This window comes from Ornithorhynchus anatinus, chromosome 4, assembly GCF_004115215.2.
Source record: "Ornithorhynchus anatinus isolate Pmale09 chromosome 4, mOrnAna1.pri.v4, whole genome shotgun sequence".
In the NCBI taxonomy this organism is placed as follows: domain Eukaryota; kingdom Metazoa; phylum Chordata; class Mammalia; order Monotremata; family Ornithorhynchidae; genus Ornithorhynchus; species Ornithorhynchus anatinus.
The window spans coordinates 125,555,091-125,574,437 of NC_041731.1; the positions used below are offsets into that span (position 1 = coordinate 125,555,091).

Consider the following 19,347-nt stretch of genomic DNA (forward strand, 5'->3'; position numbering starts at 1 on the left):
CTGTGCCTCAGTTACCTCAACTGTAAAATGGGGATTAAAAATGTGAGCCCCACGTGGGACTACTTGATTACCCTGTATAATAATAATAATAATGTTGGTATTTGTTAAGCGCTTACTATGTGCAGAGGACTGTTCTAAGCACTGGGGTAGATACAGGGTAATCAGGTTGTCCCATGTGAGGCTCACAGTCACAGTCTTCATCTCCATTTTATAGATGAGGTAACTGAGGCACAGAGAAGTTAAATGACTTGCCCATAGTCACACAGCTGACAAGTGGTAGAGCCGGGATTTGAGCCCATGACCTCTGACTCCCAAGCCCGGGCTCTTTCCACTGAGCCACGCTGTATCTACCTCAATGCTTAGAACAGTGCTTGGCACACAGTAAGCACTGAACAACTACCATAATTATTATTATTAAATGCCTAAAGGTCACAGATCTAAGTGCAAAGGTGATGCAGAAGGGAGAAGAAGGCTTAGTCAAGGAAGGCCTCTTGGAGGAGATGTGACCTCTGAAAGAGACGTGGCCAGGGGAGATTCAACATATTTGCTCTACTTTGTCCACCCTATCGTGGACATTCTGACTTAATATAAATTCATTAATGTAGCCTAAGTCTTCAGCCCTCCTTGCTCAGTAGTTGCTGTTCAGCCTTGAGAAGCATCGTGGCATAGTGGATAGAGCAGAGGCCTGGGAATCAGAAGGTCATGGGTTCTAATCCCAGCTCCACCCCATGTCTGTTGTGTGACCTTGGGGAAGTCGTTTCTCTGGGCCTCAGTAACCTCATCTGTAAAATGGGGATTGAGACTGGGAGCCCCTTGTGGGACAAGGACTGTGTCCAACACAATTTGCTTGTATCCACCCCATCATTTATTACAGTGCTCGGCACATAGAAAACACTTAAAAAATACCTTTCTTTTCTGGAGCAACCACATCATGTTGGAATTGTGCGTCAACACACCTGGACCTTTCTCTGGAGGAACATTAATCCATATTGATTCTAACGCCAGTGGTTTTCATAGCATCACTCTTTTTCTCTCATCTCTGCCAGTTGTGGGGGGTTTTTGATTTGGTTTTTTAGTGATACTTGTTAAGCACTTACTAGATTCCAGACACTGCTCTAAGCCCTAGTGTAGATACCAGTTAATCGGGTTCGACACAGTCCCTGACCCACATGAGGCTCACAATCTAAGTTATTTAGAAATAGGGTGGGTTTCTTCAGGTGTGCTATAGATGTTTGTTAGTACACAAGTGCATAGTTGTACTGAAGGTCTAGGGTGGTATTTTGAGGGATAAAACTGACTGGGAAGAAATTAATCAGGGGATGCCTCCAGAGAGAAATGAGAATCAATAGGGCTTTGAAGATGGGAAGAACTCGGGTCTGGAGGTTATGATGGAGGATGGAATTCCCAAGAGGAGGAAGGGTTTGAGCAGAGGATTAGAGGTGGGAGAGACGAAAGAGAGAGAGAGAGACACACACACACAGTGCCTAAGGTTATCTTGAGAGAAACAGAGAGTATGGGTTAATACATGCCTTGCAAGTCACTTCACTTCTCCGTGCCTGAGTTTCTTCATTATCAATGGTATTTATTGAGCATTTACTGTATGCAGAGCACTGTACTAAGTGCTCAGGAGAACACAGTACAACAGAGTTGGTAGACACATTCTCTGTCCACAATGTTTACAGACTAGAAGGGGAGACAAGCATTACTATAAAGAATTTATAATCTATAATTTATTTATATGTACATAAAGGCAGGGGGTTGGGGATGAATATCATATGCCCAAAGGTCACAGATCAAAGTCTATTGATGAAGCAGAAGGGAGAGGGGACCAGGGAAAATAGGGTTTAATCAGGGAAAGCCTCTTGAAGGAGATGTGATCTTCCTTAATAAGGCTTTGAAGTGGGAAGAGTGGTTGTCTGGCATATAGGGAGGGAGAGAGTTCCAGATTAGAAGGAGGGAACCGGGAAAAGGGTCTGTGTTGAGATATGAGATCAGGGAACAGTGAACAAGCTGGGCTTTTTTTTAATGGTATATTGTTAAGCACTTAGTATGTGCCAGGCACTGGGCTAAGCAGTAGGGTAGACACAAGCTAGTCAGGTTGGACCAGTCTGGGTTCCACGTGGACCTCACACCTTAAACCCCATTTTATGGATGAGGAAACTGAGGCACAGAGAAGTTAAGTGACTTGCCCAGAGTCACACAGCAGACAAATGGTGGGGTGGGATTAGAACCCAGGTCTTTCCGATTCCTAGACCCATATTCTGTCCACTAGGCCATGCTGGCTTGAGGAGCAAAATGTATGGGCTGGGCTGATTGGGTGTTGAAAAGCCGATGATGAAGAGTTTCTGTTTGACGTGGAGGTAGATGAGCAACCGCTGGAGGTTCTTGAGGTAGAAAAATAACTCGGGCAGCAGAATGAAGTAGGAACTGGAATGGGGAGAGGCAGGAGGCAGGGAGGACAGCAAGGAGACAGATGCGGTAATCAAGGTGAGATAGGAGAAGTGCTTGGATCAGCCTAGCTGCAGTTTGGATAGAGAAGAAAGGTCAGATTTTAGCGGTGTTATGAAGCTGGTTCTCGCGGGATTGGGCGACAGATTGAATTAGATGAGTTGAAAGAGGGTTGAGTCGAGGACAACGCTAAGGCTAGTGAGATAGGGAGGATAGTGGCATTGTCTACTGTTGGGAAGTACAGGAAGAGGGCAGGGTTTGGGTGAGAAAAATAATAATAATAATAATGGCATTTGTTAAATGCTTACTATTTACAAAGCATTCATTCAATAGTATTTATTGAGCGCTTACTATGTGCAGAGCACTGTACTAAGCGCTTGGAATGAACAAGTCGGCAACAGATAGAGACAGTCCCTGCCGTTTGACGGGCTTACGGTCTAATTGGGGGAGACGGACAGACAAGACAAGCACTGTTCTAAGCGCTGGGGAGGATACAAGGTGATCGGGTTGTCCCACGGGGGGCTCACAATCTTAATCTTCATTTTACAGATGAAGTAACTGAGGCACAGAGAATAATAATAATAATAATGTTGGTATTTGTTAAGCGCTTACTATGTGCAGAGCACTGTTCTAAGCGCTGGGGTAGATACAGGGGAATCAGGTTGTCCCACGTGAGGCTCACAGTTAATCCCCATTTTACAGATGAGGTAACTGAGGCACAGAAAAGTGAAATGACTTGCCCAAAGTCACACAGCTGACAAGCGGCTGAGCGGGGATTTGAACCCATGACCTCTGACTCCCAAGCCCGTGCTCGAGAAGATGAAGAGTTCTGTTTTGAGGATGTTAAATTTGATGTGTCAGCGGCACATCGAAATAGAGATGTCCTGAAGGCAGGAGGAAATACGAGTCTGCAGAGAGGGAGAGAGATCAGGGCTGGAGATGGAGATTTGAGAATCGTCCATATAGAGATGGTAGTTGAAGCCACGGGAGAGAATGAGCTCTCTAAATGAGAGGCTGTAGATGGAGAATAGAAGGGAATCCAGAACTGAGTTTTGAGGGACCCCCACACCCAGAGGGTGGGAGGCAAAATAGGCAGAGTAGGCAGAATTTCCTCATCTGTAAACTGTTGATTCGATATCAGTTCTCCCCTCTGCTTGTATTGTAATCCCCACGTGAGACAAGGACTTTGTATGTACCCTGGGACTTGGAACATAGTAAGGACTTAACAGATGCCACAGTCATTATTATTATCATTATTATTATTATCGCAGCCAATCATTTTCTGGAAGGTTTTTGGTTTGGATTCAGGACAGATGGTCATGGCACCACACACAGAAAATAAGAATCATCTTTGTTGGTACTGCCTATATCACCTTCTGTCTCTCTAGGCAAGAATGTAAGTGGATATCCTTTCTGGGATAAATGCATTATGCTTTATTTGGAGGTGGTCTAATTCCCCCAGATTATTCTTTTAGCATGGAAGGTGTAAAAGGGGCAGGAAGTCCCAAAAGACCTCATACCTATTGGGAAATAGCAATTTGATACTCATTTCAATCTCAGAGTGTTCAGAGTTATGTGATTAGAATATGGCCCAGAATCTAAATGAGCAAGATGAGAAGATTTCAAGTCAGATAGAGGACACATTGAAGTACGGAAAACAGCGAAGAAAGAATTGGATTTAAAAAAAAAAATGAAATGAAAGGAAATGGGTTGGAATTGAATCTAAACCTCTCCATTTGAAGGAAAAGTGCAAAGTAGAGGAATTTTTTTTAATGCCATGTGATTTCAAAATATTACTTCATAATGCGAGCCTCTCTAAGGTTCTAGCTTTTCAAGTACTCCTTCCCCAAATTCTTCTGGATTCCATATATTCATATTAGGAGCACTCATCTTTCGCCAACTTTTGGGTGAGCTCCTAAAAAAAATTGCTTGGTTTCTTTCAAGGTTCCACCAATCTTGAGATTTTTTGAGGTTCTCCAAAAGGAAATAAAAATAACTGATTAATAAAGAAGGTCAACTCTTCCCCGATTTGGGACAGTGACTGTTCCGACCTGATTCTGCTGTATCTGCCCCTGTGCTTAGAACAGAGCTTGACATATAGTTAGCACTTAGAAATTATTATTACCAGCATCATCATTATCAATAGTTGCTTAAGAATCTGTCCATGACTGGATAATGAAAAGTGACATTTTTATCCTTTCCATGAGAGTTTCTTTTATCTTCTGCAACCCCCACATTGCCTCTAAATATTAGTAACCCTGGTATTAGTTCAAGGGTTACTATGTGCTGAGCATTGTGCTAAGTGCTGGGGTAGGTATAAGATAATAATACAGTGCTGCTTGTTAAGATAAGCAGCATGGCATAGTGGATAGAACACAGGCTTGGGAGTCAGAAGGTCATCCCTGCTCCTCCATTTGTCATCTGTGACCTTGGGCAAGTCACTTTGCTTCTCTGGGCCTCAGTTCCCTCATCTGTAAACTGGGGATTGAGACTGGGAGCCCTATAAGGTACGGGGACTGTAACCAACCTGATTTGGATAAATGACTAATACAGAAGGTCAACTCTTCCCTCATGTGGGACAGTGACTATGTCCAACCTGATTCTGTTGTATCTACCCCAGTGCTTAGAACAGAACTTGACATATAGTCAGCTGTGTGACTTTGGGCAAGTCACTCAACTTTTCTGTGCCTCAGTAGCATGACTTATGGGTTCGACTCCCGACTCTGCCACTTGTCAGCTGTGTGACTGTGGGCAAGTCACTTCACTTCTCTGTGCCTCAGTTACCTCATCTGTAAAATGGGGATTAACTGTGAGCCTCACGTGGGTCAACCTGATTACCCTGTATCTACCCCAGCGCTTAGAACAGTGCTCTGCACATAGTAAGCACTTAACAAATACCAACATTATTATTATTATTATTACCTCATCTGTAAAACGGGGATTAAGACTGTGAGCCTCACGTGGAACAATCTGATTACCTTGTATCTACCCCAGTGCTTAGAACAGTGCTTGGTACATAGCAAGCACATAACAAATACCATCATTTTTGAATTGTACTTTCCAAGCACTTAGTAAAGTGCTCTGCACACAGTCAGTGCTCAATAAATATGATTGAATGAATTAATTAATTTTGGAAACTTCTTCATCTTCCTAAAACAATCGGGAGCTCAGATGCAAATATGGTTCCTTTTCTAACTTGAACGTAGCCTTGGTCTGATTGCATTTTGTTTCCAGTCTATGATTTGTCCTTGAAGGGTACCAACATGAAGATTAGTTATTGACATATCACTTCAGGCATTCCCATCTCTCTAATGATGTAGAAGGTAATTATCTCCTCAACTCACAAATGATTAATGGCCCAGGACACTGTGCCCAGATTTCCAATCATTGGCTACCCAGGTAGTCCGAAGCTGCTAAATTTGGAAGGATTGATCCAGTTTGGTGTAGTCGGGTATGTTTGTTTCAATTTCAATTCATCTGAGGAAATAAAGTTCCAGTTCATCCTCAACTGCCGTTTGCTCCACTGTTGGACCACTGTTGGACCAGCGGAAAGAGCCCAGCTCTGGGACTCAGGAATCCTGGGTTCTAGTTCTTCCTTTTGGGGCTCTCACATGTTGCAAATAAAATTACACCTGTTCATTTCTGGGCATGGTGAGACGCGTACATGATTCCGAGGTCTCCAAATTTTATTCTGCAGAATGGTCAAAAACCACACCTCGGGAGGTGATCAGTGTAAGACCCCAAAGACACTTTTTAGGTTACATTTTTACCAAACAGTAGCCCCACCTCCGCCCCTACAAAAGCATTTCAATCACTGACATAGGCATCTTAATTCTCAGATAAGGTTATCTTAGACACCAGGGCTTGTTGACATGCTCTCAATGGTCAGCAGTAAAATTCAGCGGACTGCAAAGGATTTTCTAAACCAGAGGGAAGTTAACTTCTCTACCGAGAAGTTAACCCCTGAGTTAACCCCTTCTGAGAGCTCACCTCCTCTAAGAGGCCTTCCCAGACTGAGCTACCCCTTTTCCCTCTGCTCCCTCTGCTCCCTCTCTGCTCCCCCTCCACCCTCTCTGCTCCCCCTCCACCCTCTGTTCCTTCCCCCTTCCCCCTTCTCCTCCCCTCAGCTAAGCCCCCTTTTCCCCCTTTCCCTCTGCTCCTCCCCCTCTCCCTTCCCCTCCCCTCAGCACTGTGCTCGTCTGCTCAATTGCATATATATATTTTTTAATTACCCTATTTATTTTGTTAATGAGGTGTCCATCCCCTTGATTCTATTTATCATGATTATGTTGTCTTGTTTTTGTCCGTCTGTCTCCCCCGCTTAGACTGTGAGCCTGTCATTGGACAGGGATTGTCTCTATCTGTTGCTGAATTGTACATTCCAAGCGCTTAGTACAGTGCTCTGTACATAGTAAGCGCTCAGTAAATACTATCGAATGAATGAATGAATGACTTTTCATATTGCCATCTTAAAAGTTCTTCTCCATTTTCCTCAAAATGGTGTTACTTCAGCTAAGGCTACTGTTTCCACCAAATGGCCTGCACATTAATTTCCACACAGATCAGTGGAGAAGGTTTCTGAGCACAGGACCACCTAGGGCATTTGAAAAGCAGCATGGTCTAGTGGATCGAGCTCGGTCCTGGGAATCAGAAGGACCTGGGTTCTAATTCTGGCTCCGGTAGGTGTCTGCTGTGTGCCCTTGAGGAAGTCACTTCCCTTCTCTGCGCCTCAGTTAACTCATCTGTAAAATGGGGATTAAGAGTGTGAGTGTGGGACAGGGGCTGTGTCCCATCCGATTACCTTGTATCCACCCCAGCGCTTAGTACAGTGCCTGGAACATAGTAAGCACTTAAATACCACAGTTATTATTAGAATAATAGCTAGTTCTTTTTCTCGTTTAATAATCTGATAGCCCTTTGGCATTTTCTTTTCTCTGTCTCTCCTTTCTCTTAAATTCCCAGGAAAGCCTTATTCAGTCTCATCATGTCAAGTTTCAGATGAGTAATGAAAAACAATTTTTAAAAAGTCTTCAATCACTCAGTTGTATTTACTGAGCACTTGGAAAGTACAGTAGATTTAGCAGACATAATCCCTGTCATCAAGGAATTTACAATCTAGCTGGGAGTCAGAGGTCATGGATTCTAATCCCCTCTCTGACTCTTGTCAGCTGTTTGACTTTGGGCAAGTCACTTTACTTCTCTGGGCCTCAGTTACCTCCTCTGTAAAATGTGGATTAAGACTGTGAGCTCCACGTGGGACAATCTGATAACTTTGCATCTAACACAGTGCTTAGAACAGTGCTCGGCACATAGCACTTAACAAATACTATCATTACTGTTATTATTCAGGCAAAATTTCCGAAATTGAATTTTTCATCTTCCCTCCCAAACTGTCTCTTCCCCTCAACTTTGCCATCCCTGTAGACCAAACCACCACCTTTCATTTCGCAAAAACCAGCAACCTTGGCATTAGCCTTAACACTTCTCTCTCCTTCAACCCTCATATTTATCCAGTCAGCAAATCTTGTTGATTCTATCACCACGACATCCCCAGAATCTGCTCCTCCTTCTCCATCCAAACTATTCCCACACTAATTCAAGTAGTTGTCACATCTCATCTCGACTTCTGCATCAGCTTCTTTGCTGACCTCCCTCTCTTGAGCCCCACTCCACCCCATCCATCCTTCACTCTGCTGTCTGAATATAATAATAATAATGATAATTATGGTGTTCATTAAGCACTTTCTATGTGCTGAGCACTGTTCAAAGCGCTGGAGTAGATACAAGGTAATCAGATCGTCCCATGTGGGGATCACATTTTTTAATCCCTATTTTCACAGATGAGGTAACCTAGTCACTTAGAAGCTAAGTGACTTGCCCAAGGTCACACGGCAGACAAGTGGTGGAGCTGGGATTAGAACCCATGTCCTTTGACTCCCAAGCACATGCTCTTTCCACTAAGCCATGCTGCTTCTCTAAAAAAAAAACTTTTTTGCACATTTCCCCATTCACCAAGTGCCTTCAATGGTTGCGGATAAGAGACTGGAAGTCAGAAGGACATGGGTTCTAATCTCTGCTCCACCACTTGTCTGCTCTGTGTCCTTGGGCAAGTCATTTAACTTCTCTGTGCCTCAGTTACCTCATCTGCAAAATGGGGAAGAAGACTGTAAGCCCCATTAGCGGCAGGGATTCCGATCTGATTATCTTGTATCTACCCCAGTGCTTAAAGCAGTGCTTGACACATAATAAGCGCTTAATAAATAGCATCGTTATTATTATGATCTAACTTTGCATCAGGCAGAAACTCCTCACTGTGGGATTCAAGGCGCTCAGTCAGCTCTCTCTCCCTTATTGATCTTCACTCCTTTCTCTCCTACTACACACCCCAGCCCACACACTTGAGGAGATTAGATTTTAGGAGAGTTTTGAAGGTGGAGAGAGTGGTGTTCTGTCAGATATGAAAGGGCATCTTCTGCATTCAGAGCACTGTACCAGCTGCTTGATGAGCAACAAAGATATAAAAGATCTGATCCCAGTGCTTGGAGAGTTTATAGCATGAAGGGTAATCGATCCCTTTGTGCTATATTTTTTGAATGCTTACTGTGTACTGAGTATTTTACTAAGTTCTTGGGAGAGTACAGTACACAGAGTTGAGGGAAATGTTCCCTGCCCGCAATAAGCTTACAGTTGAGAGGGGAAGACAGGTATTAATATAAATAAATAAATTACAGATACATATGTAAGTGTTGAGGGAGGGATGAGAAAAAGGGGCCAATCTGAGTTCAAGGGTGATGCAGAAGGGAGTGGGAAAAGAGGAAATGAGGAAGAAGACCTCTTGGAGGAGATTTGTCTTCAGTAAGGCTTTGAAGGTGAGGAGAGTGCTCGTCTGTTGGATGTGAAGTGGGAGGGAGTTTCAGGCCAGAGGCAGGATGTGGGCGAGAGGTCAGCATCAAGATAGATGAGATCTAGCTACATGAAATGTAAACATGAGCATGTAAACCTGTAGAGTTACTCGAGGCTCTTAATACTTCCTTTTTTTTTTCCCATTTTCAGCCTTTCAGACCTTCCTCGGAAAAGATGACGTCTCTCAGGAAATAGAGGATATCCTGGCAGAGAGTCGGGCCCAGAGAAACCTCCGCTTAGAATCAGTCCCTCAGCTTCTGAAGAACCGCTCCGTTCGCTGGCAGATAATCACCGTAATCATCACCATGGCCTGCTACCAGCTCTGTGGGCTTAATGCTGTAAGTGCCTTTCCTCAGCTGGCTCCAGTTGAATGAAACCGTCTTTCTGAGGGGCTTCTCCAGTTGGTAACTTGATCCTGGAAAGTCTTTAAGGGGGGCGTTATTGAGTGCAGTGATTATGTGGAGTCTGCAGAAAATCCACGGGGGATCAGTAATCCAATGCATTGTGACAGAAGGAAGTTCTAGCTAAGGTTTTCCAACAAGCCCTTACCCTGGGGGGCCTGAGGTAAGCAGGGAGGAAAACATTGGCGGGGATTTGCCTGCATGTTTCCTTTGAGCACCAACTAAAGCGGTCAGAGCCAGCAAGTGAGCCTGAAAGACAAAGTCACCATAATGTGTCTTTCTCTTTTTATGGCATTTATTAAACACTTACTGTGTACAAGGCACTGTACTAAGCATTGGGGTCGATACAAGGTTGTCAGATTGGACACAGTCCCTGTCCCCCATTGGGTTGATAGACTTAATCCCCATTTGACAGATAAGGTAACTGAGGCACAGAGAAATGAAGTGATTTACCCAAGGTCACACAGCTGATAAGTGGTAGAGCTGGGATTAGAACCCAGGTCCTTCTGATTTCCAGCCCCGGCTCTATCAGCTAGATCATGCTGTACCTCTCTCTCTCTCTCCCCACCCCCAATTCCACTGGTATTAACCTATGGGGTTGACTGGGAGTGAGGGGGCTTTGTGTGTCCCAGAATCCGCATGTGGTGGTCCAGGTGTGTCAGGCTAGGGGTTGCATGAGAACAGAGCAGAAACAAAGCAAGTCAAAGGCATTTCATTTGCTGGCCAGGTGCTTGTTTCAACTAGCCTGGGCAAATTATTGGCTTATTATCACCAATTAAAATTATCTGCAAATATATATATTTCTGGAAAGTGCATGGACGCTGGAAGAAAAATCATTTGGAACAGAAACAGTTCCTGTCATTTTCCCCATGTGCTCAGTCAGTGATATTTATTGAGCACTTAGTGTGTGCAGAGCACTCTACTAAACACCTGGGAGAGTACGATACCACAGAGTTGGTTGAGGTATTCCTTGTCACAAGGAGCTTACTGTCCAGATGGGAAAAGAGACATAAATGCAAATAAACGAACTGTGGATCTGTGGAGCTGAAGGAGGGATAAATATCAATGCTTCCAGGGTAAGTGAAAAGAGGGATTGCTTGGGGAGGCATCTTGGTGTAGAGATGGATGTAGCTGAGAAACTGAAAGGCATTAGAGGAATAAAGTAGGTGGACTGATTCATACTAGAAAATCAGCAGGTTGTTAGGAGGAGTGAGCTTTTTGTGTGCTAAAAGCCATTGTTAAGGAGTTTGTGTTTGATGTGGAGATGGATGGACAAGCACTGGAGGTTCTTGAGAAGTGAGGAAACATGGACTGAGTGGTTTTGTAGAAAAATGTTGTGGACAGTGAAGTATGGACTGGAGTGGGGAGAGACAGGAGGTGAGTTAGCGATGAGGCTGATGAAGTGGTCAAGGTGGGATAGGATAAGTGCTGGGATCAGTGTGGGAGTAATTTGAATAGAGAGGAAAAAGTGGATTTTAGTGATAGTGAAGGGATTTAGTGACAGGATTTGTTGACAGACTAAATATGTGGTTTGAAGGAGAGAGATGAGTTGAGGATAATGCCAAGTTTATGGGCTTGGGAGACAGGGAGGATAGTAGTGTTGTCTATAGGGATAGGAAAGTCAGGGAGAGGACGGGTTTGGGTGGGAAGTTCTGTTTTGGATTTGTAAAGTTAGAGGGTTTAACGGGGACATCCAAATAGAGATGTCCTGAAGGCAAGAGGTTGAAGAGGTAGATTTGGAAATCTACCTAGAGATGGTAGTTGAAGCCAGTGGAGCAAATGAATTCTCCAGGTAACTCGAAATCGATCCATCAGTGGAATTTATTGAGTGCTTAGTGTGTAGATGTCTGTACTAAGTAATAATAATGATAGCATTTGTTAAGCCCTTACTAATAATAATAATAATGTTGGTATTTGTTAAGCGCTTACTATGTGCCGAGCACTGTTCTAAGCGCTGGGGTAGACACAAGGGAATCAGGTTGTCCCACGTGGGGCTCACAGTCTTAATCCCCATTTTACAGATGAGGGAACTGAGGCAAAGAGAAGTGAAGTGACTTGCCCAAAGTCACACAGCTGATAAGTGGCCGAGCCGGGATTTGAACCCATGACCTCTGACTCCAAAGCCCATGCTCTTTCCACTGAGCCACGCTGCTTCTATGTGCCAAGCACTCTTCTAAGCGCTTGGGGTAGGGGGTACAAGGTAATCAGGTTGTCCCACGTGGGGCTCACAGTCTTAATCTGCATTTTACAGATGAGGTAACTGAGGCACAGAGAAGTTAAGTGGCTTGCCCAAGGTCAAACAGCTGATAAGTGGTGGAGGCGGGATTAGAACCCATGACCTCTGACTCCAAAGCCAGTTGGTAGGCACGTTCCATAATGTATTTGTTAAGCGCTTACTCTGTGCAGAGCACTGTTCTAAGCGCTGGGGTAGATACAGGGTAATCAGGTTGCCCCCCGTGAGGCTCACAGTCTTTGTCCCCATTTTACAGATGAGGTAACTGAGGCACAGGGAAGTTAAGTGACTTGCCCACAGTCACACAGCTAAGTGGCAGAGCTGCGATGTTCCACGAGTACAGGGAGACAGATGTTGAAGTAAATTATGGTTATGTACAAAGTGCACTGGAGCTGAGGGTGAGGTGAATATCAAGTGCTAAAAGCAGACAGATCTAAGTGCATAGGTGAGGCAGAAGGGAGAGGGAGTCAGAGGAAAGAGGGTTTAATTGGGAAAGGTCCCTTGGAGGAGATGGGATTTTCATCAGCCTTTGAAGTTGAGGAGATCGGAAGCCTAGCGTATATAAAGGGGGAGGGAATTCCAAGAGGGGACGTGGGCGAGGGGTCGGTAGGGAGAAAAATGAGATTGAGACTTAAGTGATCATGGCAGGCTCCCTGGTCCACCCTTCAAACACCTGGTGAGGAAATGAAATGAAAGATTTAGGTGACAACCTCATTGCAAGTGGAAATGCGTTTGTAGCAATTTGCCTTTGCTTCTTTAAACTTTTGTCTTAAAAATACAAAGGGAGGGGAAGGCTGAGGGAGTTTTAACACTTGCCTTTTAATGACTTGAGGAGTGAAGACATGGCTGCAGTTTTTCGGTGGGTAGTTGCTGCCTTAAGATCTAGTTCAGCTTCTGAAGAGAGTGTTTGAGTCCTGATCAATAAGCACATTCGGAAAAATGTCACAACTCACTGAAAAAGCTGTCAAGCAGAACTGAATCTGGGCGTGCTATGGGATCAATCAGTTAATCAATGGTATTAATTGAGCACTTGTTCAGTGCATTGTACTAAAAATATAGGAGAGTGTGATATGACAAAAGTTGTCAGACACATTCCCTGCCCACAAGGAGCTGGCAGTCTAGAGGGGGAGGGAAATTTTGAATTGGTTTGTTTTCGTTTGTAACCTTCATTTTCACCTTCAAAGAGTTTTTCATTTTACTTTATTCCAAATTGATTTAATATTTACTTTATTCCAAATTGCTTCTGCACTGAGCCAATTTTTTTACATTGTTGGGTTTTTTTGGTATGAATATTATCCCTCCAAATGGTCACTGGGCTAAGTGAACACTGTGCACTAACCTAGATTGTAAACCCTGAAGTCTGAAGAACTTGGGTTCTAATCCCCACTCTTCCACTTGTCTGCTCTGTAACCATGGGCAAGTCACTTCACTTCTCTGTGCCTCAGGATTAAGACTGTGAGGCCCATGTGGGAGACAGGGACTGTGTCCACTTGATTAACTTGTATCTACCCCAGCACTTAATACAGTGCCTGGTGAGTGCTTAACAAATGCTATTATTATTATTTTTATCCTTATTATTATTACATAAAAAGGGTCTTTGATGTGGCTTGCTCCCTTCAGTTTTCCAAAGCAGGCGAAGTTGTAAACGATCCTAAGGAGGTTCAAGAATGAGAACCAGGACTGATGTAATAATAATAATAATAATGTTGGTATTTGTTAAGCGCTTACTATGTGCCGAGCACTGTTCTAAGCGCTGGGGTAGATACAGGGTAATCAGGTCGTCCCACGTGAGGCTCACAGTTAATCCCCATTTTACAGATGAGGTAACTGAGGCACAGAGAAGTGAAGTGACTTGCCCACGGTCACATAGCTGACAAGTGGCAGAGCGGGGAGTCGAACCCATGACCCCATGTATTCATTCATTCATTCAATCGTATTTATTAAACACTTATTGTGTGCAGAGCACTGTACTAAGCAAGTGGGAAAGCACAATTCGACAATAAACAGTGACAGTCCCTGCCTACAACAAGCTCACAGTACCCATGCTTAGCTTCAGGTATTCTCAATCCTTGTTTCTTGTTTGTTCTGGGAAAGCCTTCCAGCTCCTCATCTAAAATAAGATCTGTCACTTGAAATTATATGTATTCAGTGCTTCCATTGCTTTCCCCATTGGCTTGCCTTTTGCATGAAATCAGTTTGCCTGAATCTCATATTCATTCCACTTTCTCAATTCCTAGAGGTTTGACTATCTCACCGGAAAGATCTGTGGTAGCATCATGAAAAGGTCAAATCTCTGACCAATTCCAATGACTCTCAACCCTGCATATTTCTTAAATTCCATCTGCTAAAAATTAGGCACTTTCCACTTATTCTATACCCTTTGAAGGGCAAGAACAGCTAGTTTACTATACGTTTGTTTGTGTTTATATTCATATAATTATATTCATATTTATTAAGTGCTTACTGTGCGCAGAGCACTTTATTAAGTGCTTGGGAGAGTACAGTATAACAATAAACAGACACATTCCCTGCCAAATATATATATACACACATAACTGGGGAAGAGAATGCCCTAGCGGAAAGAGCACAGACCTGGGAGACAGAGGATCTGGATTCTAATCCCAGCTCCACCACTTACTTGCAGTGTGATCTTGGGCAAGTCACTTAACCTCTCTGTACCTCAGTTCCCTCATCTTCAAAAGTGTGATTCAATAACTCTTCTCCCTCCCTCCTATCTAGACTAAGAGGCTCATGAAGGACCTGATTATCTTTTATCTACCCAGTACTTAGTACAGTGCTTGGCATAAAGTAAACATTAACAAATACCACAATTATTATATAATTGCTTCTCTCTCTCTCTCCCCTATATATATATATATAATATCACATATATATGAATGTTTTATATGTATATATATATCTTATGCCGTCGAGTCATCTCCCACCCATAGCGACCCCATGGACCCTTCGACATCTCTACACCGTAAGCATTTAAATACTCTTTATCTTCCATGCTCTTCTAATGATGGTATTTGTTAAGCTCTTACTAAGGGTCAAGCACAGTTCTAAACACTGAGGTAGATACAAGAAAATCAGTTTGGACACAGGGGGACACTTGGTCAAAATAGGAAGGAGGGCAGGTATTGAATACCCATTAAACAGATGTACTTATGTGTCTATCTTACATACCCCGTTGCTTAAGCACTACTCATGAACCTAGGGAAGCAAAATGGCCTAATGGAAATATCAAAAGCCTGGAAGTCAGAGGACTTGGGTTCTAATCTCAGCTCTATCACTTGCCAGTGTCTTAATTTCTCTATGCTTCAGTTTCCTCATCTACAAAACACAGATTCAATACTGTTCTCCCTCCTACTTAGACTGTGAACCTCAAGTGGGACAGGGACCTTGTCTGATGTGATGATCTTATGTACACCCTAATGTTTAATGCAGTGCTTGGCATAAAGTAGTGCTTAACAAATACCACACTAATTACAAGTACCATGAAGAAGAAGCGTTGCCTTAGCGGATAGGGAACCGGCCTGAGAGCCAGAGAACTTGAGTTCTAATCCAGGATCCACCAACTGCCTACTTTGTGACCTTGGGCAAGGGAGAAGCAGCGTGGCTTAGCGGAAAGAGCACGGGCTTGGGAGTCAGAGGTCGTGGGTTCTAATCCCAGCTCTGCTGCTTGTCAGCTATGTGACTTTGGGCAAATCACTTCACTTCTCTGTGCCTCAGTTACCTCATGTGTAAAATGTAAGACTGTGAGCCCCATGTGGGACAACCTAATTATACTGTATCCACCCCAGTGCTTAGAACAGTGTTTGGCACATAGTAAATGCTTAACAAATACCATAATTATTCTCTGGCCTCAGTTACCTCATCTGTAAAATGGGGATTCAGTCCCTCTTCCTCCATCTTAGATTGTGAGCCCCATGTGGGGCAGGGACTGTGCCCAACCTGATGAACTTTTATCTCCCCCAGTGCTTAGATAAGTGTTTAACACATAGTAAGCGCATAAAAAATGTAACAATGACAATATATTAAATTAAGGGCCTTTATGGATGTCTTCTGTGTGCAGAGCACTGTGCTAAGGGCTAGGGGGAGTACAGTACAGTTGGTAGACATAATATCTGCCCTAGAGGGACAGGGGAAGCAGCGTGGTGTAGTTGCTAGACTACAGACCTGGGAGTCAGAAGGTCATGGGTTCTAATCCTGCCTCCACCACCTGTCTGCTGTGTGACCTTGGGTAAGTCACTTCACTTCTCTAGTCTCAGTTACCTCTTCGTTTAAATAAGGATTTGGGAACTGTTAATCCCATGAGTGATAGGGACTGTGTCCAACCCAATTTCCTTGTATTCATTCATTTATTCATTCAATAGCATTTATTGAGCGTTTACTATGTGCAGAGCACTGTACTAAGGGCTTGGAATGTACAATTCAGGAACAGAGACAATCCCCGCCCAATGACTGGCTCTCAGTCTAAACAACTTGTATCTACCCCAGAGCTTTATACAGTGCCTGGCACATAGTAAACACTTAACAAATACCATAGTTATTATTACAGTCAAGCAATTTTTGAGCCGCCACAGGAAACAAACATGTCTGGACAGTAAATCAAAACAAATTCCACAGAGGCTTCACATCATTGATAAAATCTTGAAGATACACTTGAGAGGAAGAATAATCTATATTACATGCAATATTTTATGATAAATGACCATGAACAGCCTGTCCTAGGGGAAAGGGCATAGGCCTAGGAGTGAGAAGACCTGGATTTTAATCCCAGCTCTGCTACTTAGTAATAATAATAATGATAATAATGGTATTTGTTAAGCACTTACTATGTGCCAGGCACTGTACTAAGCACTGGGCTGGACACAAGCAAATTGTGTGGGACACAGTCCTTGTCCCATGTGGGCCTCACAGTCTCAATTCCCATTTTACAGATGAAGTAGCTGAGGCACCGAGAAGTGAAATGACTTGCCCAAGGTCACATAGACAAGTGGAGGAGCCAGGATTAGAGCCCAAGGCTTTCTGATTCCCAAGCGTATGCTCTACCCAATTGCCTGCTGTGTGACCTTGGGCAAGTCACTTAACCTCTCTGTGCCACAGTTTCCTCCTCTGTAAAATGAGGATTCAATGCCTATTCACTCTCCCCTTAGACTATAAGTCCCATATGGGACAGGGATTTTGTTCAACCAGCTAAACCTGTATCTACCCCAATATTTAGTACAGTGGTTGACACATCAATTGATCAATGTATTAATCAGTGGTATTTATTGAGTGCTTACTATGTGCAGAGCTCCTGGGAGTGTCCAATACAAAAAAATTAGCAGTCATGTTCCCTGCCCAAAACGAGTTTACAGTCCATAGGGAGAGACAGACATTAATATGAATAAATAATTAATTTATAATATAAAATTTGAAGACTTGTACATGAGTGCTGTGGGGCTGGGGGTGGGGCAAATATCAAATGTAAGTGCTTAACAAATGCCATAATAATAAGATCGATGATAATCAACAAAAATGATCCTCTGCAAGAAGAGACTGACTTCTGGAGGAATATCATCCGATTTGGAGGACGCTAACTAGTTCAGTAGTGACCTCAAACTGCTCAATCTAATAAACTTCACTAGAACCTGCTGGCCCTAAATGATTTAGTCAACGGCCTTCTTTTTTAACGTGGGGGAAAATGGGAAAGAAAAATGATTATCGTTATCAAATGATTATCAAATTGCAAGATAAGGCGAGGCATGCACTACAGGCCTTCTGAAATGCCATGAAGAACAAAAAGGTCAAATGTTTATTTGGAAGATTTTTAAATTCCCATCTCCTCCAAGAGGACTTCCCTTTTCATTCAATCAGTTGTATTTATTAAGTGCTTACTGTGTGTAGAGCACTGTACTAAGCACTGGAGAAAGTACAATACAGCAAGAAAGAGAGACAATCCCTGCCCACAACAGCTCACGGTCTGGGGGATGGGAGGAGGAGGGGAGACAGACATCAGTACAAATAAACAGTCATCAATATAAGTAAATAAAATTACAGATATATACATACATATGAGGAGTTTTTGTTTGATACAGAGGTGGATGGGCAACAGCAAGAGATTTTTGAGGAAGGGGGTGATATGTCCTGAAGCCTTCTGTAGAAAGATGATCTGGGCAGCGAAGTGAAGTATAGACTGGAGTGGGGGAGGCAGGAGGTTGGGAGGTCAGCAAGGAGGCCGATGCAGTAATCCAGGAGGGTTAATAATGTTGATATTTGTTAAGCGCTTACTATGTGCAGAGCACCGTTCTAAGCACTAGGGTAGACACAGGGGAATCAGGTTGTCCCACGTAGGGCTCACAGTCTTAATCCCCATTTTCCAGATGAGGTAACTGAGGCACAGAGAAGTTAAGTGACTTGCCCACAGTCACACAGCTGACAAGTGGCAGATCTGGGATTCGAACCCATGACCTCTGACTCCAAAGCCCATGCTCTTTCCACTGAGCCACGCATGATTGTACTAAAGCGGTAGAATTTGGATGGAGAGGAAAGGGTGGATTTTAGCAATGTTGTGAAGGTGGGACGCACAAGATTTGGTGATGGATTGAAGATTTGGGTCGAATGAGAGAGAGGAGTCAACGATAATGCCAGCGCTTATGGGCTCGTGAGAGGGGAGGATGGTGGTGCCGTCCGCAGTGACGGGAAAGTCCGGGAGAGGACAGGGTTTGGGTGGGAAGATAAGGAGCTCTGCTTTGGACATGTTAAGTTTAAGGTGACGGGAGGACAGCCAAGCAGAGATGTCTTGAAGGCAGGAGGAGATGCGAGCCTGGAAAGAGGGAGAGAGATCAGAGCAGGAGATGTAGATTTGGGTATCATCTGCATAGAGATGGTAGTTGAAGCCATGGGAATGAATGAGTTCCCCGAGGGGGTGGGTGTAGAAGGAGAATAGTAGGGGACGCAGAACTGAATCTTGAGGGAACCCCACAGTTAGGGGATGGGAAGGGGAGGAGGAGCCCACAGAGGAGACTGAGGATGAACAGCCAGAGAGATAAGAGGAGAACCAGAGAGGAGAGAGTCAGTGAAGCCAAGGTCGGATAACGTTTCCAGGAGAAAGAGGTGGTCCACAATGTCAAAGGCAGCTGAGAAGTCAAGGAGGATCAGGATGGAGTAGGAGCCATTGGATTTGACAAGAAAGAGATCGTTGGTGACTTTTGAGAGGGTGGTTTCTGTGGAGTGAAGGGGACGGAAGCTAGATTGGAGGCGGGTACAGGAGAGACTTGGAAGAGAGACATTTGAGACAGGGAGTGTAGATGACTCGCTCAAGGAGTTTGGAGAGGAATGGTAGGAGGGAGATGGGGCGGTAACTAGAAGGAG

At 43.8% G+C, this 19,347-nt stretch overlaps 1 protein-coding gene across 3 annotated transcripts in view; it reads left to right on the forward strand.

Annotated features, from left to right (window-relative positions):
• SLC2A9 (solute carrier family 2 member 9) overlaps nucleotides 1-19,347 on the forward strand; it is a 304,495-nt gene that overhangs the window by 191,812 nt on the left and 93,336 nt on the right. For all 3 annotated transcript variants that reach the window (XM_039911938.1, XM_039911939.1, XM_029063982.2), the window contains one exon: nucleotides 9,502-9,689. In XM_039911938.1, coding sequence (XP_039767872.1) covers nucleotides 9,502-9,689 — 188 coding nt within the window. The remainder of the gene's footprint in view (nucleotides 1-9,501; nucleotides 9,690-19,347) is intronic.